The sequence below is a fragment of the Loxodonta africana genome, chromosome 18 (assembly GCF_030014295.1).
Source record: "Loxodonta africana isolate mLoxAfr1 chromosome 18, mLoxAfr1.hap2, whole genome shotgun sequence".
Classification (NCBI taxonomy): domain Eukaryota; kingdom Metazoa; phylum Chordata; class Mammalia; order Proboscidea; family Elephantidae; genus Loxodonta; species Loxodonta africana.
This window is the reverse complement of record NC_087359.1, coordinates 39223549-39238902: the sequence shown is the minus strand read 5'-3', so window position 1 is coordinate 39238902 and position 15354 is coordinate 39223549. Positions and strand designations below refer to the sequence as shown.

Genomic DNA, 15354 nt, shown 5'->3' with positions numbered 1-15354 from the left:
TTCTAGTTGTTGCATTCCCATTAACTTAGTTTTACTGCCCCCCAACCTTCTTATCTATGTTTTAGAGTAACTGTTGTCCGTTTGGTCTCATAAAGATAATTTTTTAAAAGAGCACAGTACTCAAGGGTGACATTATTTTTGAGCTAACCTGCTCTTTAGTTAAAAAGTGACTTCAGGGGATAGTTTCAGTTCAAGGTTTAAAGAGTATCTCAGGGCAATAGTCTTGGGGATTTCTCCAGTTTCACTGGTCCCGGTAAGTCTGGATTCTTTGCGAATTTGCGGTTTTGTTCCACATTTTTTTCCCTTTTTTTTTTTTTAAGTTTTTATTGTGCATTAGATGAAAGTTTACAGAGCAAATCTGATAGTTTGTACGTGAAGTGTTCCATGACACTGGTTTCATTCCCCACGATATGTCAGCACCCTCCGCGTTTCTGTCCTAGGTTCCCTGTTCCCTTTTGTCCTGATGTTTCACGTCTTCCTGCCTTCTCATCTTCGCTTTAGTGCGAACGTTGCCCTTTTGATCTTGTATAATTGATTGTTCTAAGGAGTATATTCCTCTTGGGTGTTATTGTTTGTTTTATGGGCCTGTCTATGGTTTCGCTGAAAGGTTGTCTCTGGGAGTAGTTTCCATTCTAGTTCAGAAGGGTGTCTTAGGGCCATAGTCTTAGGAGTTCCTCTAGTCTCTGTCAAACTAGTAAGCCTGGTCTTTTTTGTTCTATGATTTTTATCCCGCTCTGTCGGGGATTCTCTGTTGTGATCCCAGTCAGAGTGGTTGTAGTGGTAGCTGGGCACCATCTAGTTCTTCTGGTCTCAGGGTCCTGTAGGCTGTGGTTCATGTTGTCCATAAGTCCTTTGAACTACTTGCTCCCCTGAATCCTTGATTTTCTTCACTCTCCTTCACTGCAGACAGGAAGAGACCAATAGTTGTAACTTAGAAAGCCACTTGCAAGCTTTTAAGATCCCTGAAGCTACTCACCAAAGTAGGGTGCAAAACTTTGTCTTTATGAACTATGTTGTGCCAGTTGACATAGATGCTCCCCACAAGAATCTTATTCTTAACCAAAGGGTTTTTTCCCCTTCTCTTTTTTTTTCTTTTGATTCTTTTCCAGCTCTTATTTTTGTAGTTGTTGTTAGGTGCCATCAAGTCGGTTCAGCTCTTATTTTAGAATAAGTAAGTTTTCTCAACCCAGAGGAGAAATCTTTGATAACATGTGGGATGTGTTAAAAAATCTTCATTTTCCCAGCCCACCTGGAGCAAAGGAGAATGAAGAACACCAAAGACACAAGGGAAATATGAGCCTAAGAGACAGAAAGGGCCACATGAACCAGAGACTCCATCAGCCTGAGACTGGAAGAACTAGATGGTGTCCTGCTACCAACAATAACTGCCCTGACAGGGAACACAACAGAGAGTCCCTGATGGAGCAAGAGAAAAGTGGGGTGCAGATCTCAAATTCTAGTAAAAAGACCAGACTTAATGGTCTCGCTGAGACTGGAGGAACCCCAGAGGGCATGGCCACGGTACTCTCTGTTAGTGCAAAACTAAAACTAACTTTTCAGACAAAGATTAGACTGGACTATAAGACATAAAATGATACTGGTGAGGAGTGTGCTTCTTAGCTCAAGTAGACACATGAGACTAAGTGGGCAGCTCCTGTCCCTAGGCAGGATGAGAAGGTAGAGGGGGACAGGAGCAGGTTGAACGGACATGTGAAATACAGGGTGGAGAGGAGGAGTGTGCTGTCACATTATAGGGAGAGCAGCTAAGGTCACATAACAATGTATAAGTTTTTATACGAGAAACTGACTTGAATTGTAAACTTTTACTTAAAGTACAATTAAAAAAAAAAAAAAACTTCATTCTTCCTAAGTTTGTTGCTTATGGTCCTAGAGATTTTTGCTCAACCCGTTCGATGGAATCAGCACATAATTTGTGAGAATGGAGAAGTTGCTGATTGTTTGATATTGCCTTTCTAACTTTATTTCTGAAGGTGTTTTCCTCTGGAGCTGAAATGCACTTGGCGGTAAAACAACCCCTTTGTAATCAGCCTTGTTTCCTGATTTGGATGCATTGGTTGCATTTCAGGTATCTCCCAAGTGATGGATTTTGAAAGTGATGGGGAAGCTGAATTTGATGAACCCTATCTGCTTTTTTTTTTTTTAACAGCAGGAGGAGTTTTTCTTCCTAGCAGGGGCTGTGTCATTAACCTCGGTGGCAAGTCACCTGACAGGCAGTAACCAAGCCCTTGTGAAACCTGTGCTTGTTGCAGCCATGGTTCATTCTGCTAGATCCTTCATTTGAGTGAGAACAGAGGAGTTTTTTCCTCTGATGCTCTTACATAGGTATGTTTAGCTCAATAGTGATTTGTGACTCAATTAAAAAGCAAAACAAAAATTCAAGAAGTCTTTTAAGTTCCAAGGAGTTGCACTTCTGCAAGGCAGTTCGGGGGTGTCTACACCTTTCCAGGACAGACCTCTGCGTTTGGAGCAGAGCAAGCATTATCCCTGGGCATATCTTGGGGGTAGGGGATTGTGCTAATATGTCTATGTCAACGATGTTTGCATAATGATAATTTTTAGGAAGAAAGAATGAATCCCCAGCCCTTAAATTGGCAATAAATTTTTCTGCTCTTTGATTGTTTTTGTTAATAGAAAAGTTGCATCCATTCTGAGAATTTTTCCATATTTTAACCTTTGAGCTGGCTGTTCAGGTCTCCTTGGGGACAAAGACACTTTGCAGTTATTTATAACCTGTAAAGAGGGACAGTAGGGCTGTAGACAGCCAGCACACACCGAGGATTTGGAGTCAGTGGGAGCCTTCTGTTGGTTATTCCACTGCTTTCAGTGGCTTGAGATTCTTTCATGTACCTTCTTGTTCATCTTCAGCTTGACTTTGTCTAGATGAACCTTAACTAGCCAGGCTATTTCTATAAAACTCTATCTTACACCACTTAGAATGAGATGAAAAAGGAGAAATATGCAAAAGCGTATCTAATCCTCTCCATCTTTCAGATTCTGTGCCTGCCTCAGAAATATCTGTAAACTGGAAAAACTGTAAAAGTACTGACATGCACACATAATGCTCTACATGTTTCCGAATTTCCCTCATATACAAGAGCAGTTCAACTCTTAAGTAGATAAATATGTGGCTATATTAGAAATAAGTTCTACTTCAGGCTGCGTCTAAGCTTGGTATAGAAAAAACTTAGTTATGTGTCTAGACATGTTTATAAGATGTGTCTGCATAGGCACACATTTACAGGTATATGTATTTAATGTTAATTATCTTTTCTCCACATGTCAGTTTTAAGAGATTCACACCCAGCGTCAGATATGAAAATTATAAGTCAAATCTAAGTAAATGATAAGGCTGTATCTCAGTTTCATCAGTATATTGAAATTTTATTGTATAGAATTTAACTTAAAGTAACTTAGAGGTCTAACCTGTGTGCTGGGCATTTTGAGTCCTACCAGCTGCTGTAATGGTACTTTCTGTAACCAGAGCTGACATATACTTACTCTGGGAAATATGCTTATATTACTGTTGTCTTGTGGGTTTGGTGGAGCCCTGGTGGCACACTAGTTAAAGCACTGGACTGCTAACCCAAGGCCAGTAGTTCGAAACCACTGGCTCCATGGGAAAAAGATGTGGCAGTTGTCTTCCATAGAGATTTATAGCCATGGAAACATCAGAACCGACTCAATGGCAGTGGGTTTTGGTTTGTGGGTTCAAGAATTCCCCCACTAACCCTTCAGGTTTCCCTTTTTTCCCAAGTTCTGGTTGATTTTTTTTTTTTTTTATGGAAAAGGGTGTAAATAAAAATATGAAAAGCACATACCCTTTGATCTTGTAATTCCACTTCTAGAGTCCCTAACAGCTAATGAATTCTTCAAAATTAGAGTGAAATGAACTGATAGTTGTTTTTTTGTTTTTTTTTTTTTTTAACTGTTTTAAAAGTAAGTTTGGATTCATTAAGGAAAAACATGATTCCCAAGGAGAAAGTCTAGTTGTTAAACAATAGTTTCATTGAGCAGGTATATATTGAGTACCTTTTATAATACCATTTTAGGCACAGAAGGGTACTGTTCTTTTATTGAGGTTAACTGCTAGTGGGAAAGACAATGTTGTTGTTGTTAGGTCCCATCGAGTCAGTTCTGATTCATGAGCGACTCTGTGCAGAACAGAATGAAACACTACACCATCCTTAAAATCGTTATGCTTGAGCCCATTGTTGTAGCCACTGTGTCAGTCCACCTTGTTGAGGGTCTTCCAAGCATGATGTCCTTCTCCAGGGACTGATGTCTCCCGACAACATGTCCAAAGTGTGTAAGACCCAGACTCACCATCCTTGCTTCTGAGGAGCATTCTGGCTGTACCTCTTCCAAGACAGATTTGTTTGTTCTTTTGACAGTCCATGGTATATTCAATATTCTTTGTCCACACCACAGTTCAAAGGTGTCAGTTTTTCTTCGGTCTTCCTCATTCATTGTCCAGCTTTCACATGCATATGATGCGATTGAAAATACCATGGCTTGGGTCAGGTGCACCTTAGTCTTCAAGGTGACATCTTTGCTTTTCAACACTTTAAAGAGGTCCTTTGCAGCAGATTTGTCCAAAGCAATGTGTCTTTTGGTTTCTTGACTGCTGCTTGCATGGTTGTTGATTGTGGATCCAAGTTTCTTATTGGTCCAGTTGTGAGGATTTTTGTTTTCTTTATGTTGAGGTGTAATCCATACTGAAGGCTGTGGTCTTTGATCTTCATTAGTAAGTGCTTCAAGTCCTCTTCACTTTGAGCAAGCAAGGGTGTGTCATCTGCATAATGCAGGTTGTTAGTGAGTCTTCCTCCAATCCTGATTTCCCGTTCTTCTTCATATAGTCCAGCTTCTCGTATTATTTGCTCAGCATACAGATTAAATAGGTATGGTGAAAGTATACAACCCTGATGCACACCTTTCCTGACTTTAAGTATCCCCTTGTTCTGTCTGAACAACTGCCTCTTGATCTATGTACAGGTTCCTCATGAGCACAATTAAGTGTTCTGGAATTCCTATGCTTTGCAATGTTATCCAGAATGTATTATGATCCACACAGTGGAATGCCTTTGTAAAGTCAATAAAACACAGGTAAACATCCTCCTGGTATTCTCTGCTTTCAGCCAGGATCCATCTGACATCAGCAGTGATATCCCTGGTTCACGTCCTCTTCTGAATCTGGCCTGAATTTCTGGCAGTTCCCTGTTGATATACTGCTGCAGGGGCTTTTGAATGATCTTCAGCAGAATTTTGCTTGCGTGTGATATTAATGATATTGTTCTATAATTTCCACATTCGATTGGATCACCTTTCTTGCAAATAGGCGTAAATATGGATCTCTTCCAGTCAGTTAGCCAGGAAGCTGTCTTCCATATTTCTTGGCTTAGATGAGTTAGCACTTTCCAGCCCTGCGTCCGTTTGTTGAAACATCTCAATTGGTAATTTCCGTCAATTCCTGGACCCTTGTTTTTCACCAGTGCCTTCAGTACAGCTTGGACTTCTTCAGTACCATCGGTTCCTGATCATATGCTACCTCTTGAAATGGTTGAACATCGACTAATTCTTTTTGGTATAATGCCTCTGTGTATTCCTTCCATCTTCTTCTGATGCTTCCTGCATCGTTTAATATTTTTCCCATAGAATCCTTCACTATTGCAACTCGAGGCTTGAATTTTTTCTTCAGTTCTTTCAGTTTGAGAAACACCGAGCATGTTCTTCCTTTTTGGTTTTCCATCTCCAGCTCTTTTTGCGCATGTCATTGTAATACTTTACTTTGTCTTCATGAGCTGCCCTTTGAAATCTTCTGTTCAGTTCTTCATCATTTCTTCGTTTTGCTTTAGCTGCTCGATGTTGGAGAGCAAGTTTCAGAGTCTCCTCTGACATCCATCTTGGCCTTTTCTTTCTTTTCCTGTCTTTTCAATGACTTCTTGCTTTCTTCATGTATGATGTCCTTCCGCAACTCGTCTGGTCTTCAGTCATTAGTGTTCAACGCATCAAATCTGTTGTTGAGATGGTCTCTAAATTCAGGTGGGATATACTCAAGGTTGTATTTTGGCTCTCGTGGACTTGCTCTGATTTTCTTCAGTTTCAGCTTGAACTTACATATGAGCAATTGATGGTCTGTTCCACAGTCAGCCCTGGTTTTGTTCTGACTGATGATATTGAGCTTGTCCATCGTCTCTTTCCACAGATGTAGTCGATTTGATTCCTGTGTGTTCCATCTGTCGAGTTCCATGTGTGTAGTCACCTTTTGTGTTGGTGAAAGAAGGTATTTGCAATGAAGAAGTCGTTGGTCTTGCAAAATTCTATCATTTGATCTCTGGCCTTGTTTCTCACCAAGGCCATATTTTTCAACTACTGATCTTTCTTCTTTGTTTCCAACTTTTGCATTCTAATCACTAGTAATTATCAATGAATCCTGATTGCATGTTCGATCAATTTCAGATTACAGAAGCTGACAGAAATCTTCAATTTCTTCATCTTTGGCCTTAGTGATTGGTGCATAAATTAGAATAATAGTTGTATTAACTGGTCTTCCTTGTAGGTGTATGGCTGTTATCCTATCACTGACAGCGTTGTAGTTCAGGATAGATCTTGAAATGTTCTTTTTGACAATGAACGTATCACTGTTCTTCAAGTTGTCATTCCCAGCATAATAGACTATATGATTGTCTGATTCAAAATGGCCAATACCAGTCTATTTCAGCTCACTAATGCCTAGGATATCGATGTTTATGCATTCCATTTCATTTTTGATGATTTCCAATTTTTCTAGATTCATACTTTGTGCATTCCAGGTTCCGATTATTAATGGAGTGTTAGATGAAGCCAGGGAGGTAAGCAGAGGCCACGGCAGCCATAATGAAAAGTGTGGGTTTTATTTGGATAGCAATTGGAAGCCACTGAAGAATTCTCATCTTGTCTCATATGGGTCTGGTTTATAAGCCATCTCTTAACCTGAAAAAATTAATTATAAAGGCTGCTAGTGCATTTTTTTAAATTTTATTTTAATAGGTAGTCACATGGCTCAAAATCCAAAAAATATAAAAGGGGATGCAGTAAATTCTTCCTACCCAGGTATCCAGTTTCCATCCCTAGAAGTAACCAGTGTCCTAGAGTCTGGTGTAGTTTCCCAGAGATATTCTATATACATATTAAAACAAATAAATATTTTTGCTCTTCTTTAATAGAAAGAGCTTCCTCATTCTTTTTTTTTTTTTAAATAGATGGTTATTATTACATTAGCTATCTGCATCATAATTTATTTAATCAACCTTTGGTTGATGAACTTTTAGGTTATTTCCATTCTTTTGTGATTATAAATAGTGCGAACAGTGAATAGCCTTTTATATTTGTCTTTTTAAATGTATCAATAGGAATGAGTTTCTAGAAGTGGAATTGCTAGATCTAAGGGTATGTGCATTTCTTACCTTGATAGATATTGCTAAATTGTCCTTCGTAAAAATTGTAACTATTTATTCTCCAACCAGAAATGTTCTTACTGGGTAAGTGTTACCAAACATTTTGATCTTTGCCAATTTATTGGGTGAATCACTGTGTAATTTAGTTTCTGTTTATCTTATTATGCATGAGGGTTGAGCATCTTTTCATATATTTAAGAACCATTGGTATTTCCATTCCTGTAAACCATTGATTGTTTTTTACCTGTTTTTCTGTAAGGCTGCTGACTTTTTTCTTCTTGATCTCCAAGCTAACTTAGTATTGCTAAACTCCATTAAAGGTGCAGTGTTAAAAAAAAAAAAAAAAGGCAGTTACCTTTAATTTTGAAAGTAAATTTTTAGAAACATGAACATGATAAAAGACATTAAAAAAAACCCATCTTATCTTCCCTTTGTTGATTGAGATCTCTCTTGATTGCCCTTAGTTTCATTTTAATAATTATCTCTAAGATTAAAAAAAAATACATTTAATATTTTGTTCAACTAGATTGAACTGCAGAAAGTTTAGCCATAACAAGTATTTAGAAATCATTGAAACCTTACATTAGAGGGAGTCAACGTGACCTGTAATAATTTGTCCTTGGAGTAGTGAGAATGTAGTTATTACCTCCTGGGATGTGTATTATTGAGTACACTGTAACAGAAGAACCAAAAAAACTCCTTTTAGGTCACATCAGTTCCTCAAACGTGAGTATACCCAAGTCTTTCCATAGGTTTTTTTAATTGTCAACAATTTTTTTTGGCATCTTCTGCTTTGGAAAATGCAAACGTCTCTCAGGTTTAAAATAGTTACGACACTGAGATTTTTCCCTACTTGGAAACTGTACAAAAGGAAAGAAAAAGTGATAGGTTTTTGAAAAAGTCCCTAACCATTCCCTGGCAAGAATCTGTGTTCCCAGCCATCCAGCTTGTGCATGTTTCTGTATTACATTGAACCATGTGAAATTGCTGATATTGACTATTTTTGACCTACAAAACAATAGTTTCACGGTTCAGCCTAACATTTTCATAATCTTTTTCCTGTAATTTTAAGACTGATGGGTATAAGGCTAACTCATAAATAGATATCATGTATGGAATATGCCTATCTGTGTTAGTTGTTGGTGGTGTTTTTTTTTAATCCTCTGGTGAGTGGATTGGATTGAAGGTGGAAGGATGCTCACGGGAGATAAATGAAAGTTAAAAAATGACTGTGAGCTGTCTGTGTAACGCTTTACAGAGAATGCTCTAGCCTTGATCTGCATATGCTGGCCAAACTGTTGGGACATCTTTTTCTCTTATTCAGGGAATTTGTCTTCTATTCTTGAAAAAATTCTGATAGTGTAAGAGTTTAGTTCAAATTAGTTACTGATCTATGATTTCAAAGTGAAAGAAATTATAACCAACCCTTCCTTTGTAGAACGAAGATATACTTGGTCCTGGATGAAAACTCACTTTTACCTGGGCTAAGACTTGAGGTACCAGGCTAGGAGTAACTGATGTTGAAAGATCAAATTAATGATTCTCATTGCATTGCATATCTAGTATACTCAGCATTGTTCAAGGGCTGCTTTTGTGAAAGAAGCAAGCAGAAAAGTTAATAAACTTGAATGCAACTGGATAAGTGTTTCAGTTATCAAAGTATTTTTACTGAATGCCTTCAGTTCCAGGCAGGCTGTGCTAGGTGGTAAGGTATTATTTAGAGTAATTCCAAGTCTCTTTTAAGGAGTTTAAAGTCTACTGGAGGCAACAGAAGTGTTCATAAGTGTAAAAGAAGGCGGAAAATAAGTGCACTATGAGGTTCAATTGAAAGCATTTTTGGGTATTGCCTTTCCCATCACCAAAAATAACAAGTGCTTACTATCTAGAAAGTGTTTCCCCCTCTCATCCCAGGTTACCATCAAAGAACGTTGCTTTCTGTGTGTATACCTATTCTTGACTTTTTATAAAAGTGAGATCATATGATATTTGTCGTTTTGTGATTGGCTTATTTCACTCAGCTTAATGTTCTCCAGGTTCATCCATGTTATGTTTCACAGAGTCCTCATTATTGTTTATAGTTGTGTAGTATTCCAGTGTATGTATGCACTGCAGTTTGTTTACCCATTCATCTGTCGATGGGCGCTTAGGCTGTTTCCATCCTTTTGCTGTTGTGTATAATACTGCAGGGAACATAGTTGTGCATATGTCTATTTGTGTCACTGCTCTTGTATTTCTAAGATATATACCTACGAGTGGGATTGCTGGATCATAAGATATTTCTATTTCTAGCTTTTTAAGGAAGCTCCATAATGTTTTCCACAGTGGTTATACCATTTTACACTCCCACCAGTAATGTAGAAGAGTTCCAATTCCCCTACAACCTTGGCCAGCATTTGTTGTTTTCTGTTTTTTTAATCATTGCCATTTTCGTAGGAGTGAGATGGTATCTCACTGTAGTTTTGATTTGCATCTCTCTACTATAGGGTCGCTATGAGTTGGAATCGACTCAACAGCAGTGGGTTTTGGGTTAATGACTAGTGATCAAGAGCATCTTTTCCTGTATTTACTGGCTGCCTAAATGTCCTCTTTGGTGAAGTGTCTGTTCATGTCCTTTGCCCATTTTTTAATGGGATTGTTTGTTTTTTGTTGTTGAGTGGTTGAAGTTTTCTGTATATTTTAAAGTGTATTTCTTATGTGACTCAGAAGAGGTATATACGCAAAGGTCAAGATTTAGTAGAGTGAGCAGGGAAATAAATGATGGTATATAACTGAGATGTGTTCAATCTCAGAGTTGTCAGAATACTAGGAAGTTGGGTAAGCTTTGGGAAATTAATTCCTCACTAGAGAACTTGGATGGTCTTGTCTGAACTTGTTTGAAGCCAGGAACAATATATTTTGGCTCTAGTTGTCTCCTGCAAAGGTTCTCAACTATGACCACCAAATAGACCTCCTCTGTTCTAAAATCGTTTTTCTGCTGGGCATCTTCATCAGTTGGCATGAAGTGCTAGAGAGTTCAGGTAGCACCAGGCTACTTCACTGATGAACACTTTGCCCATGGTGCCTGCTGTGAGTGAGATTAATTAGACTTGTGCTGTCCTAGTCAGTTTCCCTCTCAGCAGGTTGTGTGGTCAGAGCTCCTCAGAGTCTGAGGCTGGTTCTCCAATTCTGCTAGCTCTGGGTTGGACATTTTTTTAAAAATTGGAAGAAATGTTATTTTTAAAAAAGAAAAAGACTTGTCTACAAAATAAGTCAGAAGCAAAAAAGTTGGAAAAAAATGGCCAAGACCATGGAGCTTTTTTTTTTCCTTCTGGTTATAATAATGGACCATGGTTTGGTAGTGACAATTAGGCAATAAAATGAACTGGTTTGTGATGTTTGGCCTTTTCTTAGGCTTAGAGAATTCTTAAATTGTCAATTGTTAGGTAAACCTGAAGGTTTTTTTTTCCCCCCCAAAACAAGCCCAAATTAATTTTTTTATAATAATTCACTGTAGAGCTAAGCCTGCAACCCACACCTCCAGAGCCAAATCTTATGCTATTAATATGTAGAATTCACATCTTCATTGCCAACCCACTCAAAAGATAGTTTTAGGTAAGAATATTGAAATGTCACTCTGGCCCCTACTGGCAGTAATGGTAGCTGGGATTTGTAAAACTGCCAAAAGTACATTTACTTATTCCTGGACAGATAAACAGTTCTGTGGTAATGTGTTCTCCATCAAATGCAAGCCTGCCTTGGTGGTGATCACCAAAGCAGTTAGTCTCTTTAGTTGATGTTATCGTGGAGCTGTGAATTCCCAGCAACAGAATGCCATCGCAGTGCTTAGTTTGCTAGCTTAAGTGAAACAACTGTTAGCCTTATCTGTGATTGCATGAAATGTTTTAATTATAAATGCCTGTAGGATAATATTTATGATCAATGAGGACAGCATTAATTCCACTTATTATTAGTATTACTCTCTGAGGGTGCAACTGTGTCTTATTAATCCCCCATGCTTATTAGTGAAATAAGTGTTCTAAGCAAGTTTGTGAGTTGAATTAATAATTAAAGTGATTTTTATGTTGTTATTATTCATAATACCTCCTTCTACAAAGGATTTGAGGCAGCATCCAAAAATACTTAACATTTAAAAGGGTAAAATAAACAGTTGAGTGAATTATAGCAAAGGGAATAATAAAGTTAATAATAAAAAAAATATTTAATGAGCATGTCATCATTACATAGAAGGTAGTGTATAAAACAAGCATATAAGCTTGTAGTTTCGAAAGATGTGTCACTAATTTCTCTCAGGGCTTCCTAGTAGCCAAGCAAAGAGGGAACCATTATCAGTTATAGAATTCATATTGTCCATAAGCTGAAAACAAATCAGGTGTTCAGGAAAGAAATTTCTTTCTTGGGTATTATACACCAGACTGTGTGTGATGTAATGGAACACATCCTTACACTCTTCCTACAACTAATATAGTATATTAAAAAATAATAAATCAGAGAAGTACAAAGAATAGTATATGCTCAAATAGGATCATACCAAACAGACATTTGTATTGTCATATTTGCCCCAGATTATCCTTAATGTAAAAGAAACATGAGAGATAAAAATGAAAGATCTTGCATTCTCTTCTTAGTCTTAGTCTTCTCCCTCCCTTTCCTATCATGAATCTCATGTATAGCCTGTCTAAAGTGTTTTTTTACTTCTACTGCTTGCATGTATCTATAAATAATACATGAATCTTAAATTTGCATAAATGATCTATGATACATGATGTTTTGAAACGTGTTAGCATTGTCTTTGATTGCCATAGTTTTTTAGCATTGTCTTTGATTGCCATAGTTTTATAGATCTAGTTCATTAATTTCAAATTTCATAATGGAGTTTTCCATTATATGGAAATAACTCAATTTAGTTATCTGTTTCCCTATCGGAGCCTTTGCAGCACAGTGCTTGAGAACTTGGCTATTAACCAAAAGGTCGGCAGTTCGAATCCACCAGCAGCTCCTTGGAAACCCAATGGGGCAGTTCTGCTTTGTCCTGTAGAGTTGCTGTGAGTTGGAATCGACTTGACAGCAACAGGTTTGGGTTTTTTTGTTTGTTTGTTTGTTTAATAAGCCCTGGTGGCGCAGTGGTTTAGTGCTTGGCTGCTAACTGAAAAGATCGGTATTTCGAACCCATCAGCTCCCATAAAGATTTCAGCCTAGGAAACTGTATGGGGCAGTTTTACTCTGTCCTATAGGGTCGTTATGAGTTGGAATCAACTCGATGGAACACAACAACAAGGAGTTCTAGTGTACAGATAACTAAAAGTGAAACGACTAAGCCTTAGGATATGCGTATTTTTAATTTTACTAGATATACCAAATTCTTAACCAAAATGTACTCGCTAGTTTAGTCTCACCATCAGTGTAGAAGAGTTTCCATTTCCCCATACATGGTATAGTTGATTTTTTTTTTTTTCTTGCTGGTCTGGTAAGTATGAAATACTTAAGAGCTTTTTTGTGAACAGTATTTGTTTAGGGTTGTTGGCCCTTTTCTTACTGATTTTGCAGGAACAGTTTATCAGTTTATATATTAATGAAATTATTCCTTTGTCATGTGTTGCAAGCATTTCTTGCAGTTGGTCTTTTGGCTTTGTTATGGTGTGTAAAATTAAATTGTAACCAAATTCATCAATTTTTTTTAATGGCTTTTATGTTTAGAAATGCCTTGGAGAAGATAATTTTTCCCTTTTTTTTTTTTTAATTTAGATGGTATACAGAGCAAACTAATTTCTTATTAAACAATTAATACAGATATTGTTTTATGACATTGGTTGCTAACCCCGTGACATGTCAGCACTCTCCTCTTCTCAACCTTAGGTTTCCCATTACCAGCTTTCCTGTCCCTTTCTTCCTTGTCCTTGCCCCTGGGCTGGTGTTTTGTGGGCTTGTCTAATATTTGGCTGAAGGGTGAACCTCGGGAATGACTTCATTACTGAACTATAAGTGTGTCCGGGAGCCATATTCTCTGGGGTTTCTCCAGTCTCTGTCAGACCAGTAAGTCTGGTCTGGGTTTTTTTTGTGTGTGTGTGAGTTAGAATTTTGTTCTACATTTTTCTCCAGCTCTGTCTGGAACCCTCTATTGTGATCCCTGTTAGAGCAGTCGGTGGTGGTAGCAGGGCACCATCTAGTTGTGCTAGACTCAGTCTGGCAGAGGCTGTGGTAGTTATGGTTCATTAGTCCTTTGGACTGATCTTTCCCTTGTGTCTTTGGTTTTCTTCATTGGAGAAAAGAATTGAATTGGATTTAATTTGCTGTTGAGACACCCTACTGAAATGTATAGCAGTTATTTAAAAATGGTCTGAGACTTATGAGAGGGAACAGAGTTTGATTTGGGAAACATTTGTATTTGTCGACAGAAATTGACACTATTGGGATGATAAAATTGCCATGAGAGAGACTGAGACAGTGATTGAGGATTAAACTATGGGAAAAAACAGCGGAGAAAGATAATCCAGTAAAAGAGGTTGAGGAATGATCAGAAAACAGAGAGCAAGGAGAAAAATCTGGAAAAATGGGTGGTGCCATAATGTAAGGGGGAGGTATCTCTAATGCTGCAGAGAAATGAACATATCTAAGAACAGTGTAAATTTTCCCTTCAAGAGAGCAGATGGCAATAAGACTACTTAAATAAGTTTTAGAGTGAAGTACAGGAGAAGAAAGGAGCCCTGGTAGCACAGTGGTTAAGTGCCCAGTTGCTAAGCAAAAGGTTGGAGGTTTGAATCTACCAGTCGCTCCTCGGGAGAAAGATGTGGCAGTCTGCTTCAGTGAAGATTTGCAGTCTTAGAAACTCTCTGGGGCAGTTCTACTGTGTCCTGTCAGTCACTATGAGTTGGAATGTACTTGATGGCTATGGGTTTGGTTTGGTTTTTTGGGTTATAGGAGAAGTAGGAGAAGATAGTAGCTGGAGGAATGACAAGGTCATTTTCCTTGAGTATTTGTGCCCCAAGGGAAGGGAGCCAGTGTCAGGGGTGTGTCTGGTGTTAACTTTGCTGTCTCCTTTTTAGGCAACATTTTCAAGATGTAATTTATATGCCTTTTGAGTAAATTAAGATAATATTAAGTATTGTGCAGAGGATAAAAATAGAGTGATATAATTGTGACTAGGAGGCTAGATTAGGTAGACTTCTCTGAGATAACATTTAAATTTAGGACTTGAATGATTAGGGGCCATTTGAACAATCAGGGTAGAGCAGACAAAGTTGCTAATCTTTGGAAGACCAAACATAAATAGTAAGATAGTGTACTATCAATCTGGTCAAGTCCTCTTTCTTCTTGTATCTGACCAGGGTGAAGAGAAAACAGAGATCTTTGCCCCCTGACTTTGGCAATCTTGTTTAACCTTCAAACTGGCGATGTCAAGGGTTCCAAGTCCTCCACCTCCGGCAGAAATGTCGAGTGGCCCTGTAGCTGAGAGCTGGTGCTACACACAGGTAAGTTGATGTTTTCTCTCTGTAAATCTTGATCTTGGGAGGATTTGGTGGACAGAAATATGTATTTCTTTTCTGCATTGGGTGTCCTGCATTCTTTGGCATGTAGCTGCTAAATAGCAATAAATAAAGTCCTTTTAGGCCAGTGTTTTTCAATGGAGCTTGAAAGAATAATCTTTGAAACCAGATCAGCCTACACCCCTTGATGGAAATGTATCCTAAGTTTCCTTTATTGGGTAAGTCGATGGGAAACCAAACTGGAGATTTGCAGCCCTAGGCAGTGGCATCAACATCTCAATTGCCAAACACTGCATCGAGCAAAGAGGCTAATTTTAGGTATGGTTTTATCATCTGCTTTCCCAATTCTGTCCATGTTTTTCTCACTTTCCATCCAGTGTTTCAGGAACTCGATAAAGTTATGAAAGCGGTTGGTCAGT

The 15354-nt window shown here is 38.1% G+C and overlaps 1 protein-coding gene across 5 annotated transcripts in view; it reads left to right on the top strand.

The window, feature by feature from the left end:
* The window catches only part of SPOP (speckle type BTB/POZ protein), a 76116-nt gene that overhangs the window by 41228 nt on the left and 19534 nt on the right, over positions 1-15354 (top strand). For all 5 annotated transcript variants that reach the window (XM_023553605.2, XM_003414652.4, XM_010594347.3 and 2 more), the window contains one exon: positions 14777-14920. In XM_023553605.2, the coding sequence (XP_023409373.1) occupies positions 14843-14920 (78 nt within the window). In that variant the 5' untranslated portion in view covers positions 14777-14842. The remainder of the gene's footprint in view (positions 1-14776; positions 14921-15354) is intronic.